Here is a 17,160-nt window from a genome sequence, read left to right as displayed (position 1 = left end):
ATACATAAATGAATCTGTTCTTATTTTCCACTGATCTACTTGTCTTTCTCATACTACTGTCACATTGGTTTGATCACAACACATTTATAGAAGTTTTCGTATTTCCCTTTGCCATTCTTTTTTCCTCCTAAATTCTGTAGCAACTCCCAACATAGTTAATGATAATTATATTATAATAATAACCACAACTACTAACATGAACCCTTAGTGAGAACTATATGTTTTTAACTCTACAAACTATTATTCCTCTATTCTTACAAATAAGGAAACTAAGGATTAGAAAAGTTAAGTAAGGCACTGGCAGGTTGGCTCAGTGGATAATATAGCATTGGCCCAATGTGCAGACTCTTGGGTTTGCTCCCTGGTCAGGGTATACATGAGAAGTGATCATCTGCTTCTCTCTTCTTCCCCCTCCCCTTTTCTCTTGTCTCCTCTCACAGCCAGTGGCTCAGCTGGTTCAAGCATCAGACTCAGGCACTAAGGATAGCTCGGTTGATTCAAACATTGGCCCCAGACGGGTTGCCATGAGGATCCCGGTTGAGGCACATGTGGGAGGAATTTTGTCTATCTCCCCTCCTCTCACTTAAAAAAATAAAAGTAAATAAATTGCCTATGTAGCTAGTAAATGGTGGATCTGAGATCCAAATAAAGGGATCTGCACCGGACCCAGTGCTCTTAATCAACTAAGGTATATCATCTCCATTAGAATTACTATAAAGCTTTATGGCATTACATTTAAAATAAATGCATTCAGTTTTTTAAAATTACATTTCTGGCTCTGGTCAGTTGGCTCAGTGGTAGAGCATTGGCCCAGCATGTGGAAATCCCAGGCTTGATTCCTGTTAAGGGCACACAGGAGAAGCAACCATCTGCTTTTCTACCCCTTCCTCACCTCCTTTTCTCTCTCTTTCTTTCTCTTTCTACCCTCCCAAAGCCACGGCTAGAATGGCTCAAGCAAGTTGGCCCCCAGGCGCTAAGGATGGCTCCATAGCCTCACCTCAGGCACTAAAACAGCCTGGTTGCTGAGCAACGGAGCAAGCTCCAGATGGGCTGAGCATTGCCCCATAGAGGGCTTGCTGGATGGATCCCAGTCGGGGCACTAGAGGGAGTCTGTTTCTCTGCCTCCCTGACTCCCACACAATAATTAAAAAAAAAAAAATCACATTTCTCACTTCAACTATCACTATAATGATAATACATTTATACATTAATCTGGTAAGAAGTAATATTTTTGTCTTCTCATCTAAAAACATGTTACCACTTTCCGTTCATTCAAGTCTGGCTTTATATGCTTCAATAACATTTTCAGTTTTCTTCATATAGCTTTTGTGCCTATAAGTTGCTAAACTTATTTCTAGGTATTTTATAGTTTTGGTTGGCATTATTAATGGGATATATTTTTTCCATTTCTCATTCTAAACAGTAATTTATATAATTAATTGTAATTCATGGACTTACCAGGTAATTAATACAAAGACATATAACTAGTATCAAAAATAAGATAGAGGCCCTGGCTGCTTGGCTCAGTGGTAGAGCATCAGCCCAGCATGTGGAAGTCTCGGGTTCGATTCCTGGCTGGGGCACACAGGAGAGGCACCCATCTGCTTCTCCACCTCTCCCCCTCTCCTTTATCTCTCTTCCTCTCTTGCAGCCCACGCTCCACTGAAGCAAAGTTGACCCAGGTGCTGAGGATGGCTCCATGGCCTCTGTCCCAGGTGCTAGAATGGCTCCAGTTGCAATGGAGCAACGCCCCAGATGGGCCGAGCATCGCCCCCTAGTGGCCATGCTGGGTGGATCCTGGTCGGGCGAGAGTCTGTTTCTCTGCCTCCCTGTTTCTCACTTTAGAAAAATACAAAAATAAAACAAAACAAAAAAACCAAACCCAAAAAACTAAGATAAAATTAGTTCTCTTGGGTATCCTATGTATATAATAATGAATGTATCATTTAGGACAATTGGAATATGACTTGGTTCATTATCTTTAAACTGATCAAGTTTATTTCAAAGTAAATACGTTGCTCTTACCATTATGGGTATTTTCTGTTATATTACACTGGAATTAGGTGGTTGTCAATTAGACATATGGCATAACTTTCGATTGTAATAAAATGTATTAATTTAGTTTGAATTCCCCCTTAATATGCATTTTGAGAAATACATAAAAATATTCAACTTCATGTATTTTTACTGGAGCACCAAAAGTTCAAGAAGAAAACTAGAGTTGCCTGACCAGGCGGTGGCGCAGTATATAGAGCGTTGGACTGGGATGCGAAGAACCCAGGTTTGAGACCTCGAGGTCGCCAGCTTGAGCGCAGGTTCATCTGGTTTGAGCAAAGCTCACCAGCTTGGACCCAAGGTCTCCAGCTTGTGCAAGGGGTTACTTGGTCTGCTGAAGGCCCACAGTCAAGGCACATATGAAAAAGCAATCAATGAACAACTAAAGTGCCACAACGAAAAATTGATGCTTCTCATCTCTCTCCCTTCCAGTCTGTCTGTCCCTATCTATCCCTCTCTCTGACTCTCTCTCTGTCTCTGTAAAAGAAAAAAAAAAAAGAAGAAGAAAGAAGAAGAAAATTAGATACTTCTGCCCTGGCCAGCTGGCTCAGTGGTAGAGCGTTGGCCTGGCGTGTGGAAGTCCCAGGTTTAGTTCCCAGCCAGAGCACACAGGAGAGGCACCCATCTGCTTCTCCACCCCTCACTCCCCCTCTCCTTTCTCTCTATCTCTCTTCCTCTCTTGCAGCCAACGCTGCACTGAAGCAAAGTTGGCCTGAGTGCTGAGGATGGCTCCATGGTCTCCACCTCAGGCGCTAGAATGGCTCCGGTTGCAACAAGGCAATGGCCCAGATGGGCAGAGCATCGCCCCCTGATGGGCATACCAAGTGGATCCTGGTCAGGTGCATGCGGGAGTCTGTCTGTCTGCCTCCCTGCTTTCACAAACACACACACACACACACACACACACACACACACACACACACACACAAAAGATAACTAGATACTTCTTTATATATTGAGTATAATTTACATTTCAATAAAAATAATCTAACAATCTTCTTTGCTTTAGTAATGGAACAAATCAAATACCAGGATCACAAAGAATATCACATATATTTCAAAACATTTAAAGGAACTTTCTGGAGTTATATTACTGTTAAGTTTTAAAGAGTCAAAGGATACTTTATTTTTTACATAGCATGTCACATACTTATAAATGTTATACTCAGAAACAATATTTATACATATCACTCTGAAAAGTTTTATTACTAGATTGGTTTCAAAGATGTTGTTTATAAACAAACTTCCAAAAGTTGAAAGAGAAGATTGAATGCCTTATAGAAGACAATTTGGTGAAATGTCTGATAATGAGGAAGAAGCATATGTGCCTCGATGAGCTTCCTTTGCTCACATGCAGCCGCCGAGCAGCTCTCTGATTGCTTTCCTATTATGATACAACTCTGGCTACAATAAAGGCTGCATTATTGCTCTATCATTTGTCAAGCTGTATAGAAAATTTTGAGTCAATGGATGCCACCTGTACGATATTTTCATTACCTGTTTATAAAGCAACTGCTCATTTTCTCTAGCATAACAGAAAAGAACATCTGTAAGGATTTTTCTCACATTTTCTTGTTGGAAAAACTGCATTTCAGGAAACCTGGAAAAAGAAAACACAGAATTGAAACTGACTAGCACAATTCCAGGAACTGCCCTCCAACTCTCATCTCTGAGGGGCATAGGCTGCTTTAGGCTTTAGTACAGTTAGTACTTGCCAAACACCTTACGCCCTTGCTGAGGCGTATATATTAAAAAAAAAAAAACAGGTGAGAAAAGGGGAATTAGTATACCACAGAGGGAAGTAATACCCTTCAACATCTAAATATTTCAAATATTTTCCATATGCTTAAAGTTATCACATAGTGAATACAATAATCTTTAAGAAAAATAAATTACAAGCTATGTATTTAGGGCAGGGGATTGCTTTGTTTTAGCCCATTTAGTTTTAAGACTAGAATGTGACCTTGTTATTACCAACTTTTTGAAAAAATTATTATCTTTTGAATGCAAATATCAGGACTTAAATTACTATATATATATATCTTCATTGTTAGTTTTATCTAATTAAAATATAGACTTCAAATGGCACAAGTTAGTCAGCATTGCTTAAAAGCTCTCTGGATCAAAAATCCTACCAGGTGCTTTGAGGTTAATATGAAACAGAAAAGGTCAGACTATGAACTTGAAGCAAGCTTAAATAGTTGTTTATAATACAAGAACATACAATCATAATAGGCCAAACAGCAAATACATATCAATGCTATACACAATGAATATATTATAAAGGAAGAGGGTATATTATTTAAAAGAAAACAGTCAGGCCCTGGCCGGTTGGCTCAGCGGTAGAGCGTCGGCCTGGCGTGCGGGGGACCCGGGTTCGATTCCCGGCCAGGGCACATAGGAGAGGCGCCCATTTGCTTCTCCATCCTCACCCCCTCTTTCCTCTCTGTCTCTCTCTTCCCCTCCCGCAGCCAAGGCTCCATTGGAGCAAAGATGGCCCGGGCGCTGGGGATGGCTCCTTGGCCTCTGCCCCAGGCGCTAGAGTGGCTCTGGTTGCAGCAGAGCATCGCCCCTGGTGGGCGTGCCAGGTGGATATCCTGGTCGGGCGCATGCGGGAGTCTGTCTGACTGTCTCTCCCCATTTCCAGCTTCAGAAAAAAAAAAAAAAAAAAAAAAAAAAAAGGTAAACAGTCATATGGGTTCAATCACAAAAGGTTTGAACAAAGATTTTTAGGAGAGGAGGAACATGAAACATCAGTGGAAAAGGTAACCAAGTCAGAAGAAAAGATACAAGGAATAAAGGCACTGAGTATTCCAGAAGTACAACACAGTCTGCTAGTTAGTCATCAGAAAGAAAAGTATATGCATTGCAGGTCGGGAACAGGAAATCAGGACAGCGGGGAGGTGGAGCAGGGCCAGAAAGAGCTTTGAATGCCAAATATACAATTGAGGAAATGCAACAGACTGACTCTACTTTGTATGAATAGGGAAATAACAAAGAAAATAGTATATACTTGAGTAATTCTAAGTGGAAATAAGCCTGAAAGAGGAGAGATTAAAAGAAAGCGAAAAAGACATTATAATGAAATGAAATGGAAAAAACCACAAACCTGACAAGAAGTCTGTGTTCAAATTCATGTTGCACAATTGCTTGCTGTGTAACTGTGAATAAATGTGTGCCTCCTCTGCTAAGTAGGGATAGAAACATTGACCTCATGATCAAGATGAGATCATGTGAAAGCACCAAGACCAGTGCAAGTGGCAGATGCTGAGACGAGGTGGCTTAGGGAGTCTGAGAGACTGAAGAGTCCCTATAGCACAGAGGCACGGGGCACCACCAAAACACAAATATACCTTCAGGAGTCTTCCAGTGAGCACCAATGGCTGCTTTACTTCAGATTATGACAGTTTACTGCCTCCTATTTCTGGAGACCTCAGCTGTTTTATGTTTCACTCTGACCCTCTTCTGGAGTTATAACTCTCTCTCTAGTCTAGGCTAGGTTCCTGGGTGAACTATGCTAGTGGTTTATGAAGCAGCTCTTCATAAATTCTTATAAATTAAGTTCTTTATTCTTATAAAGTCCTAATTCTTGTAAAGTAAGTTAAAACCTATTTTATCTTTACCTGTTCATTTGACTTTTGCTTGAAATTCTCATTAGTGTGTAATTGTCCCAAGAAACAGAGTTGATCTTTCTCTCAGCAAGGATGCCTCCCTTTTGGGGGCCAATAATAAATGACCCATAGATCTGAGTAAGATCACTTCACATCTCTGCACAGATCTGAATGTGGTGACCCTCCGGACAGTCCCTACTCAGGCACAAGTGACTGCAGCTCCTAAAGCAGAGATGAACTAGCCTGAAAGTAGATTCAGAGAATAATGTATCATAAAAGCCAAGGAAGTTCCAGAAAGATGCCAAACGTACCAGGTTTTAAAAAAAAAAAGACCACAAAAGTTTTTAAAATTATTTATTTGGGACAGAATAAATCATTTAAAGTAAATCAAAATAAGCCATTTCTAAGGCTATAGCCCTTAAAAAGTCAAATATCCCAAAATAATCAGGATGAAAATAATTTTATTTATTTTTTATTAAGAAAGAGGCAGAGAGGCAGAGACAGACTCCCGCATGCACCCTGACTGGGATCCACCTGGCAAGCCCTCTACCAGGCGCTGCACTGCCTGATTGGGCTACAGCTCCACTGCTTGGAGACCAAGCTATTCTAGCTCTTGAGGCCAGGCCATGGAGCCATATTCAGCACCCGGGACCAATCTTGCTCAAACCTATTGAGCCATGCTGTGGGAGGGTACGAGAGAAGGGGGGTGGGGGGGGGAGAAGCAGATGGGCGCTTCTCCTGTGTGCCCTGACTGGGAATGGAATCTGGAATTTACACATGCTGGGCCGACGCTCTACTGCTGAGCCAACTGGCCAGGGCTGAAAGTAAGTAATTAATAAAATAAATACTTGAGTAATTTCTTGGAAAAACTTAGCCACTAAGTTAAAACTAAAAAATCCCTCTGAAAGGTAAAATTGTTTCCCTTCTTCCTCAAATGATGAGTTAAATCTAGTCCTATTTCTAAGTAGACTTCATACCCCATAATTCAGATCATATGGCTTAATGATTTTGTATGTCCTTTCTTTATCTATTCAAAGTCACAACCAAATGCTGTGTAGCTGTTGCATGCAATCTAAGTGAATCATGGGGAAAAGTACAAAGACTGCAACATTCACTTTGTAAGAAATATCCATGAACTATGTAGTAAGAGTTTAATACCTAACTACTAAAAATGTAAATTATATACCAATTCATAGTTTCATTTAAATGCATACTATCCAGTTGCAAGATGAAAAACTAGAGATCTACAAGAATTCAATTGCAGGTAGGTAATTTAAATTACCCACTTTTAGCAAATACCCAATCAAGTGAAAACGTGTGTTAGGCAGACATAGCATCTCTATGCAACAGCTGCCATCTACAACTCTGCTCTACAATGTACAGTGTCAGTGTCGTCCCTTAGAGCAGTGGCCCCCACCCCCGGGCCGTGGACCCACGGGCTATTTGGTACCAGTCCGCAGAGAAAGAATAAATAACTTACATTATTTCCGTTTTATTTATATTTAAGTCTGAACAATGTTTTATGTTTAAAAAATGACCAGATTCCCTCTGTTACACCCGTCTAAGACTCACTCTTGACACTTGTCTCGGTCACGTGATACATTTTTCCGTCCTACCCTAAAGGCCAGTCCATGAAAATATATATTTTCTGATTAAACCGGTCTGTGGCCCAAAAAGGTTGGGGACCACTGCCTTAGAGGAGAGCACTACTCATTCTCTAAATTCCCAGCATCTAATCAGTAAGGGAGAAAGATACAGGAAAGTTCTGAAAAAGAAATAAAAGTTTATGCTATTGCAGAAGTTGAGAAAAGAACTTACATTCAGACAAGTTTTAAGGTCAAAGAATCTTTGAAGATAATCCAGTTAAACTCAGAAGGTAACAAGTGAGGACACTGAAACAGAGAGATCACTACCTGCCCCAGCGTGTCTGGGTAGTTAGCAGGCCGGCCGACTTTCCAACTGCTTCAGTCATCAGTTACAGTGAATTGAAGATTAGCATTTTGGTAAAATTCCCTATGTTTAGAGTTAGTTACGTGAAGAACCAAGGTTATAAAGTTGATGGATGTATCTGAATAGTAACATATTTCCTACTCTAAATATTTGATTTTATATTATCAGGCTTCAAACAGAATACAAACCATATTTAGGGATCAGAAATGAAAGGAAGAAAAATACAGTGAGTGGCTTTTCTAGGAATAGTAATGATTTTGATGACATGTTTTAAGTTTCAAAAGAGCCTCCTTGCCACCTATTACATTTCTAAGCATTTTTTTTTTTTACCCCATGGCATCTGGTATTGATTCAGGACAGGTAAAGTAATTTGAACATCAGTCTAACCCAAATACCATTGGAAAGGCAAATCTGCTTTTGAAGCAATCTTAAAAAATAGAGAACGAACCGAAGCTGGATTCAACAATTGTTTAGATTTTGAAAAATCAGTAGTGTGACTCTTCATTTTCATGTAAACAACAGAAATGGTAGTAACTTCAGTAAAGATAGACAGAAAAAATTTAGAGTTAAAACTGTATTACTCAATGATTCATTCAAGCCAAAATATCTGACAGGAAAGTAAAAGGTACTCACTAAATAGTGACTGAAGACAAATTTTGTTGTTATCAGAAAAAAAAAGTCCAAGAAAAGTAGGTTCTGAATTTGGCCAGAAAATGAAAATAAAGATGGTAATAGGTAAGGGTACATTGTGATAGAGATAACAAGCAAAGAGAAAGTACTCTATGATGAAATTTAGACTCATGACACAGTGTAGATTTTTACTCGATGGAAAGGAAGTGGTAATTCAGCTTTAACTGAGTTCATCAATATTTAAAACACAGCAGTTTCACTCTCCAGATATGTGAAGGAACTACTTGTATTTGGACAAATCTTACATACTGTGAACTAATACCATTAGAAAGAAAAGTTTGTGTGTTTTTTTTTATTTTGCATCTTGAAACAACCCAAAATTCATAGGCAATATGTATAGTTTTCATGATAATTTTTAAAAAATGTCTATGGAAAATTCAAACATTTATAAAGAGATAATAATAGACTAACCCCCAATATACCCATCATCCATCTTCTCCACTAATCAATTCTTGTCTTATATGCACTCATCCATCAATGCTGCACTTTGAAGCAAATCTGAGATATCACCACACCTATAAAGATTGCAGTGTGTATCTTCAATGATAAGAACTCTTTAAAGGCATTAACATAGCACCATTATAACCATACCACTAAAAGAAAATAATATAATAATTAAGCATCCAATCAATGTTCAAGTATCACTAAAATTTTTCAGTTTGTTCAAATCAAGATTCAAGAAATGTGCACACATTGCCATTTGTTGACTCTTTTACTTAATAAATTTTTTCCCTCCTATCTTTTTTATAAGAATCTTGGTTCTGGGCCCTGGCTGGGTAGCTCAGTTGGTTAGAGCATTGTCCTGACACAGCAAGGTTGCAGGTTCAATACCCCATCTAGGAACATATAAGAATCAACCAATATATACATATCCCTTCCTCTCTCTCTAAAATCAATCAATCAGTTTTTTTAAAAACCAAGTTCTGTATCTGGTAGAAACTTCCCACATTCAGGATTTTACTTATTGTTCATTGATTTTGTTTTGAACACATTTCTCTTCCCCCTTTATTTCTTATAAACTGGTAGTTAGGTCTAGAGATTTCATGAGATTCAGGTTTAACTGTCAACAAATTCTTCATGGCAGAATGATGGTCTCAGCCTATGTTCACAAGTCCTCGGCATGCCTCCCACTAACAGGTAGTCGAACTTTCCTCCCGTGAACGTGGGCTAGCCTCGCTGACAGCTCCTCACAGAGATCACAGCTAGGCGACACTGTGACATAGCTTCCGTCTGGCTCTCCATCTGGACACGACTTTGGGACCCAGACACCATGCTACTAGGAAGTCAAGCAGCTCCATGTAGAGGTGCTGTGGCCACAGCTCCAGAGACGGTCTCTGCTGAGAGCCAGCTTCAACAAGCAGGCATGCAAGTGCACAAGACTTCAGATCATCCCAGCCCCTAGCCTTCAAGCTGGCCCAGCCAACACCACGTGGAACAGGGACAAACGGTCCTGCTCTCACCTGCCCAAGGTATGGATTCATCAACAGTATAAACCGTTGCTGTTCTGAGCTTTGGGGTGGTTTCCGATGCAGCAGTGAGGACTCGGCGCGGGCAGTGCTGTGCACTTCCATCAGGGGGCAAGGAGTGCTAGCTGACCTCTCCTTTGTGACCCAGCAACCACTGATGAGCAGGGCCTAGATCTGTTAACTCCCTAGAGGCTGTAAAATAGTAAAACTCTAATTTTATCACTCTTCTTCCTTAATTGTCTAAACTACATATATAAAGAAAAAATCCCCTTCATCAATGTTTAGTTATCCTGCAGTACACATCATCATAACTGTGAAAAAGTTTGCTGAGTTCTAATACATTTGCTCATGAATACTTGTGGACGTTGAAGATCTATAAATGACAGAATGGCTAATAATTCTATCACGAAAGTCGTTTATGACAACCAGACTAACTTTTTTCTCTCTTGGATGACTTCTCATGTGACTGCAGCACATGGGAATGAACCGGGAACTGAGGGATGGAGGATGACTAAACACCCACCTCACAGCCCAGTAACCAGGAATGCAGGCACCTGCTGGGAGTGAAGCAGGCAACTATCTGGGCTGTCTCAGAACGAAGAGTTTCTCAGACAACAAAGAGACAAAAAGAGTATTTCCTAAGCAAGAAAGGGTTAAGAAAAGAGTGAAATGATAAAGGGCTTTGTGACTGCATTATAGTACATAATTAGGTAATTAGAAGTATTAAAACAGACAAAGCATTGGGCCCCGATGAATTACTGAAGATGCAAGTATTCAATAAAATGCCCCATGGGAAAAAATAAAGCCCTTGGTGAAGGTTTATAATCATGCAGGAGGACAGAGAGGCACAAAGTACTTGAACGAACAATAACTGATGTTATGCCCATACTTCAAAAGCAGAATTTCAAAGCAAGAATTCATCCAAAATTTAAAATGAGTTGATGAAAAGTCCCCAGAATACTATTAAACACCAAAATAACTATAATACCTGACTCTGGCTTATTGTTTTATCATAGAAAAACTGGAAAATGAAGCAAAAACCATACAGGAATAATTTGATATGGAATGAAAGCAGACACACCAGATACGTTTTCTGTCTGCCCTCCCTCTGTTTTGGTTGATGATTTTACCATTCCCCCTGTTCAGTCAAGTCTGTTCTCTCTGCATTCCAGGGACACAGTTGGGGTTCATTGCCCAGCTTCCTTTTCAGTTAGCTCTGGCCACTGACTCGGTGCTGGCCAAATGAATGAGAGTAAAAGCAATGTGTGACCCTCAAACTCATTCTCCCACCCAAATGAGGCCCCGTATACATTTCCCTTCACAACTGCACAGAACAGAAAAGGTCATCTGGGCGACCCAGGATGCTACAAGTGGACTGTGGCGATTTTAAAAATAGATCTGCAAATTCTTTACCACACCTCCCTCCTTTTTTGGATTGCTTGCTCTGGGGAGAGCCTTCGGCAGTCCCATGGGGAGATCCACATGGAGAGGAACCCACACTGATCCTCCAGCCCTTGGCAGACCTTCGCATGGCTGCACCGACAGCTGAACAGACTGCTGTCTCAAGACTCTTAAACCAGAAACTTCTAGCTAAGCTGCTCCCAAACTCCTGAGATACAGCAACTATGAAATAAATAATTATAGTTTCAAGCCACTAAGTTTGGGTTGACTTATTCTAATAGTGACAAATAATTAATATAGGTTTTGATATCTGAAACTGGACTATTGCTAAAAAATAACACCCCTAAGATATGAGGTAGATTTGTCCATGGGACTGAACAGAAGCTGGGGGTGGTAGATCTGTCCATGTGATTGAACAGAACCTGGAGGTGGTAGATCTGTCCATGGGACTGAACAGAAGCTGGGGGTGGTAGATCTGTCCATGGGACTGAACAGAAGCTGGGGGTGGTAGATCTGTCTATGTGATTGAACAGAAGCTGGGGGTGGTAGATCTGCCCACGGGACTGAACAGAACCTGGAGGTGGTAGATCTGTCCACGGGACTGAACAGAAGCTGGAGGTGGTAGATCTGTCCACGGGACTGAACAGAAGCTGGAGGTGGTAGATCTGTCCACGGGACTGAACAGAAGCTGGAGGTGGTAGATCTGTCCACGGGACTGAACAGAAGCTGGAGGTGGTAGATCTGTCCACGGGACTGAATAGAAGCTGGGGGTGGTAGATCTGTCCACGGGACTGAACAGAAGCTGGGGGTGGTAGATCTGTCCATGTGATGCTGGAGGTGGTAGATCTGTCCACAGGACTGAACAGAAGCTGGAGGTGGTAGATCTGTCCATGTGATGCTGGAGGTGGTAGATCTGTCCATGTGATGCTGGAGGTGGTAGATCTGTCCACAGGACTGAACAGAAGCTGGAGGTGGTAGATCTGTCCACGGGACTGAACAGAACCTGGGGGTGGTAGATCTGTCCATGTGATGCTGGAGGTGGTAGATCTGTCCACAGGACTGAACAGAAGCTGGAGGTGGTAGATCTGTCCACGGGACTGAACAGAACCTGGGGGTGGTAGATCTGTCCACAGGACTGAACAGAAGCTGGAGGTGGTAGATCTGTCCATGTGATTGAACAGAACCTGGGGGTGGTAGATCTGTCCATGTGATGCTGGAGGTGGTAGATCTGTCCATGTGATGCTGGAGGTGGTAGATCTGTCCATGTGATGCTGGAGGTGGTAGATCTGTCCACGGGACTGAACAGAAGCTGGGGGTGGTAGATCTGTCCATGTGATTGAACAGAAGCTGGGGGTGGTAGATCTGTCCACGGGACTGAACAGAAGCTGGGGGTGGTAGATCTGTCCATGTGATTGAACAGAACCTGGGGGTGGTAGATCTGCCCACGGGACTGAACAGAAGCTGGGGGTGGTAGATCTGTCCACGGGACTGAACAGAAGCTGGGGGTGGTAGATCTGTCCATGGGACTGAATAGAAGCTGGGGGTGGTAGATCTGTCCACGGGACTGAATAGAAGATGGGAGGACCTTGCATAAAGCATCAGTGAAAGACTAAAGGGCATGAAAGAGACTGTTAGCAAAAGACAAACACAGCCCAGGAGGACCTGGCTGCCAGTGAGGGCTTAAATAAAAGTGCAGAAAACATGATAAGAAAAACATTCTTTATTATGTAGTGGCAAGAAAGACAGCCTTTGGTTATATGGAAAATAGAAAATGTGCTTAATAAAGTGGGTGATCTAACTAAGGAGCAATCCAGCCAGAGTGCTGACAGTGTTGCCTGGTTTATACTCGTTACTCGCAGTAGAATGAAAGAGGAGAAAAGCAAAAGAAAGAACTGCTCAACACAAAGGAGCTGGGACTTGCTGGGCTTAAAATAATACTTATTCTCATTCTCAACCTCTCTAGTCAGCAAATGATGCTAACATTAAGACACTGCTTCTGGGCAAAGATCAAATCTAAGATACAGTCAGAAACAAGGCCTAAGAATGAAACCAAGGGTCTGAATATAAAATCCTTTGTTAAGATCCCAGAAAGCTGTGAAGTGGTGCTTCAGAGCACCCTTCTGTCTAACAAGATATCCTGATGTCCTGTAAAGATTTCAAAAGCAGGACTCACAGAGCCTTTAGCAGTTAGGGGCAGGGAAGCTACTAAACATCCTACACTGCACACGCCAGCCTCTTGCAACAAATAATTACTGATACAAAATGTCCACAGTTCCCAGGTTGAGAAACTCGGCGTTAGAGCACATGAACCCAGAGGGCAGAGCAGCATCTATTTATTTAATATTTAATCTCCACCTCCTTCTGAATAAGATTTGAGATAAGTCACTCAAGTTTACACTGCCTATTTGCTTCACAGGGGGCTTTGCACACAGAAGGTATTTGATAAATACTTCTTGAATTGAAAAAGTGTTAAATCTAGGATAATAAGAAGACAGAAAACATTACAGAGTAATGGTAAAACCTGGAGTCCGAGGTGTTATTTCTATTTCAGCCATTAACAAGTTATATTTTCCCAAGTCACACTGTCTCTGAACTTTAACTCTCCATGTCTGCAAAATAAAAGGATTTACTAGCTGACTACCAGTGACACAAATGCCTACTAAAGATGCCAGGTACTAGGGAAGATAAAGATACAAATGTAGGAACTAAATACAGAAACCTAGGAGAGAAAATAGAGATCTTACAGGTATTTCTAAAGGAAGATAATTAAAATAAAATGTGCATGATCTATAAAAGAACAGAAAAGGCACATTTATTTATAAGGACCCTTAACCTGTATAATAATAGCTGGTAGATGTAATTTCTCAAGTAGGTGAATGAATAAATTAATAGACAAACCTATAAATGCACAAACCAATGATAAATGGAAATGAAATCTATGGACCAGGAACTGAAGGTGGGGAGGTGAAATACATATAAGAAAGGCCAGACCAGAGCTCTGCTGTCTTTGTTTCTATAGTCAAGACAAGAGAAACATGGAGCTTTCATAGGCCACAAACTAAGGGTGAATGCTGATTTTAAAAAGGCAAAGAAAAGTAGGAATTGGTTGTGGTGACAAGGAGTAAGGATCCAGCCCAAGAGGATTGCAGGAAAATATCCAAGTCTAAATGGAGGTAGGAGTTTGAAATCACCATACAGGGGAAGGATGAAGCAGAGGGGGTCAGGACAACAGGAAATATTGAACAATGTCTAAGGGGAAAGGGCAGTGGGGCTGGAGTCCAAGAGGTTGTCCCTATCACCATGTAAAGAGAGGCTTCCCTCGCCAGGCGTAGTGGCGCGCACGCGCACGCGCGCCTGTAGTCCCAGCTACTTGGGAGGCTGAGGCGGGAGGATTGCTGGAGCCCAGGAGTTCTGGGCTGTAGTGCGCTATGCCGATAGGGTGTCCGCACTATGTTCGGCATCAATATGGTGACCTCCCGGGAGCGGGGGACCACCAGGTTGCCTAAGGAGGAGTGAACCGACCCAGGTTGGAAACGGAGCAGGTCAAAAAGAGAGGCTTCCCTCCAGCATGTTCTCCAGTTCTCCAGTGCCCTGGGTCACACAGCAGGCCCTCTCTCCCACTGCCTCACCTCAAAGAGACCAAAAGCACCCACTTTCTACTCATATGTTGAAGCCGAAAAATTAGGGAAAGATATATATGTATGTATATATTGCAAAATTCATATATATGTATATAAATGCAAAATTCATTTACCTTTTGAAGTACCAACGTACTTTCTATTCCAAATCTGCTTGTAAGTTCTGAAAAGATTGTTACACCACTGCACCGGCTATGCCTACTAGGAATATTTCAGGATGCGGTATTCACTTACCAGCCACCACACTTTACTTAACACCCCTGCAGTCAATATGTGAACTCACAACTATAAACAGTGCTAAAAATATGTCTTAATCTAAACCAGGGGGATCGCAACAGCAACAACTCTCCTGGTCAGCAGCTCAGGGTGAAGAACTGAGCTGTCCCCATGTCCCATGTCCCCGAGGCTGGGAGCATCAGGATGATCATCAAAGCAGTGTACCTGCACACGCTGCAGCAAATACACCTATATTTTCACTCAAATACTCAACAATTTTTCAAAAATTTAAAATATCGCATAAGTTGGAATAAACGTATGGTAAGAATTTACTTGTGTCAATAGAATGAGAAAAATTCACATTAAAAACAGGAGCAGTACAGGAAAATACGTATTTCCAAATAAATACATGCAACCGTCACAGTCAAATATTTTGCTTTTACCTTAAAAGTTGTCAAATGAGAAAGGACTACAGGCCATTTGACAGAAGAATTGTTTCCTATGTTCCTGAAAATCTGTCTCCCCCTCTTTAATATTGAAGAAGCACACGCACAGGTTGCCGACAACTCCGAGAGCGGCTTGTGTTGTAGTTTCCACTTTCTCGGCTGCGAACAAGTGCATATGCGAGGGCTGGTCGTGCATGCACAAGCATGTACTTCGCCTGCATTAAATAAAACCACAACACAACGCCAAGCACAGCCGCCCATTCATGTGTGCCTGCAGTCCACCTCGAGGAGACTGAAAATATAAATACAAGCTGCTATTTTGGTGTGATCACACGAATATGGCAGCTTGTGTGTTTTTTTTCTCTCTCTAACATTTTAACACTGGGCAGATTGTCTGCATTAACACACACCAAAATCAATTCTGCTCCGAAACTGCTTATAAAATCTTCCTTCCCTGAGGAATTTCTTTTTTATTTAAGAAAAAATGGGCTTGGAGGAAACTGTATAAAAGGTATCAATATTTTTAGGACATCTTAAATTTATAAAGTGTGACAATCGAGTCACTTGACAGAGTACTAACAATATTTCTCCCAATATGGAAATTATAGAGTAAAGGACTTTAAACAAGGGAAAAAAAATCAACAAGTTAACTTTGTAAAATCACTTTTGTATATCACTAATATAGAATAAAATTTCAAAGTAGCCTAATTTTAAGTTGCCTACTACAATGTAACATATTAACTAAATTTGACCAAAAACTCAGATAAGACTTGTAAACTAGAAAAATTCATGAAGGTTTCTTAAGGGCAGAGTAAGGAAATAAAAATAAACATTTAGCACAGGCCATATCTAAAAGTTCATTATTAAAAAAAATTCCAGACATTGATATCATATACTATAGAGAGGTATAACAACAATGAATTATCCACAGTTCCTTTCAGATGTTTCTATATCCAACAGAACTTTCTATAATAATAGAAATATCTATATCTATGCTGCCCATACAATAGCCGTTATTGAGGAGCCACTGAGCCCCTTCACCCGCAGGTGTTGTAAAGTACCAAAAACTACAGAATTAATATTAATATTAATATTTTAAGAGGCTTGGAGAACATTTTATTAATTTGGGTTAAGGTGTGCAGAGAAATTGTGAGAATAGTCTTTGTACTGTATGATTGGCATAATCAGGATGGCCCTTGGCATTGTATTGTAAATGCAAAGGGAAGAAAAACATGGATCCCCAGACATTCCACCACACCTGTGGGGAAAAGGGTGAATGGCTATCCAGGTGCAGGAAGAGGAAAGCCAAAATAAACCTTTTCTTATAGCAATGAGCCATTTGCGGGCATTTGTCCCCACAGAAACTACCTCTCCTATGTAAATGCGTGTGGTTAACACGTGTGACTCTGGACAGAGAGATAGCAGATGAACACTAGAAAATATAGGAAGGCCTTTTAATATGTAAAGAGACATCTTTCTACCATTGTGTTGATTTGTAAATTTTGTTTTCTCCAAAAGGATGTATGGCTTGCAAATTGAACATGGTCCTATCATGTTAAAGGACATATGACTATAACCAATAGTGGTAAAGGGCTCCTAATTACAATTTTTGCTTCTGTACTTCCCACTTACAAAACTATAAAAACTATGTAGAACAAAGGGCCAGCGCACGCTCCCTCAGATTTCT

General features: G+C 41.0%; 1 protein-coding gene across 3 annotated transcripts in view; it reads right to left on the bottom strand.

Annotated features, from left to right (window-relative positions):
* The window catches only part of TBC1D5 (TBC1 domain family member 5), a 495,717-nt gene that overhangs the window by 202,735 nt on the left and 275,822 nt on the right, over positions 1 to 17,160 (bottom strand). For all 3 annotated transcript variants that reach the window (XM_066350480.1, XM_066350479.1, XM_066350482.1), the window contains one exon: positions 3,553 to 3,655. In XM_066350480.1, the coding sequence (XP_066206577.1) occupies positions 3,553 to 3,655 (103 nt within the window). The remainder of the gene's footprint in view (positions 1 to 3,552; positions 3,656 to 17,160) is intronic.

The sequence above is a fragment of the Saccopteryx leptura genome, chromosome 10 (assembly GCF_036850995.1).
Source record: "Saccopteryx leptura isolate mSacLep1 chromosome 10, mSacLep1_pri_phased_curated, whole genome shotgun sequence".
NCBI lineage: Eukaryota > Metazoa > Chordata > Mammalia > Chiroptera > Emballonuridae > Saccopteryx > Saccopteryx leptura.
The sequence above is the reverse complement of the archived record's forward strand: the minus strand, read 5'-3'. Positions and strand labels throughout refer to the sequence as shown.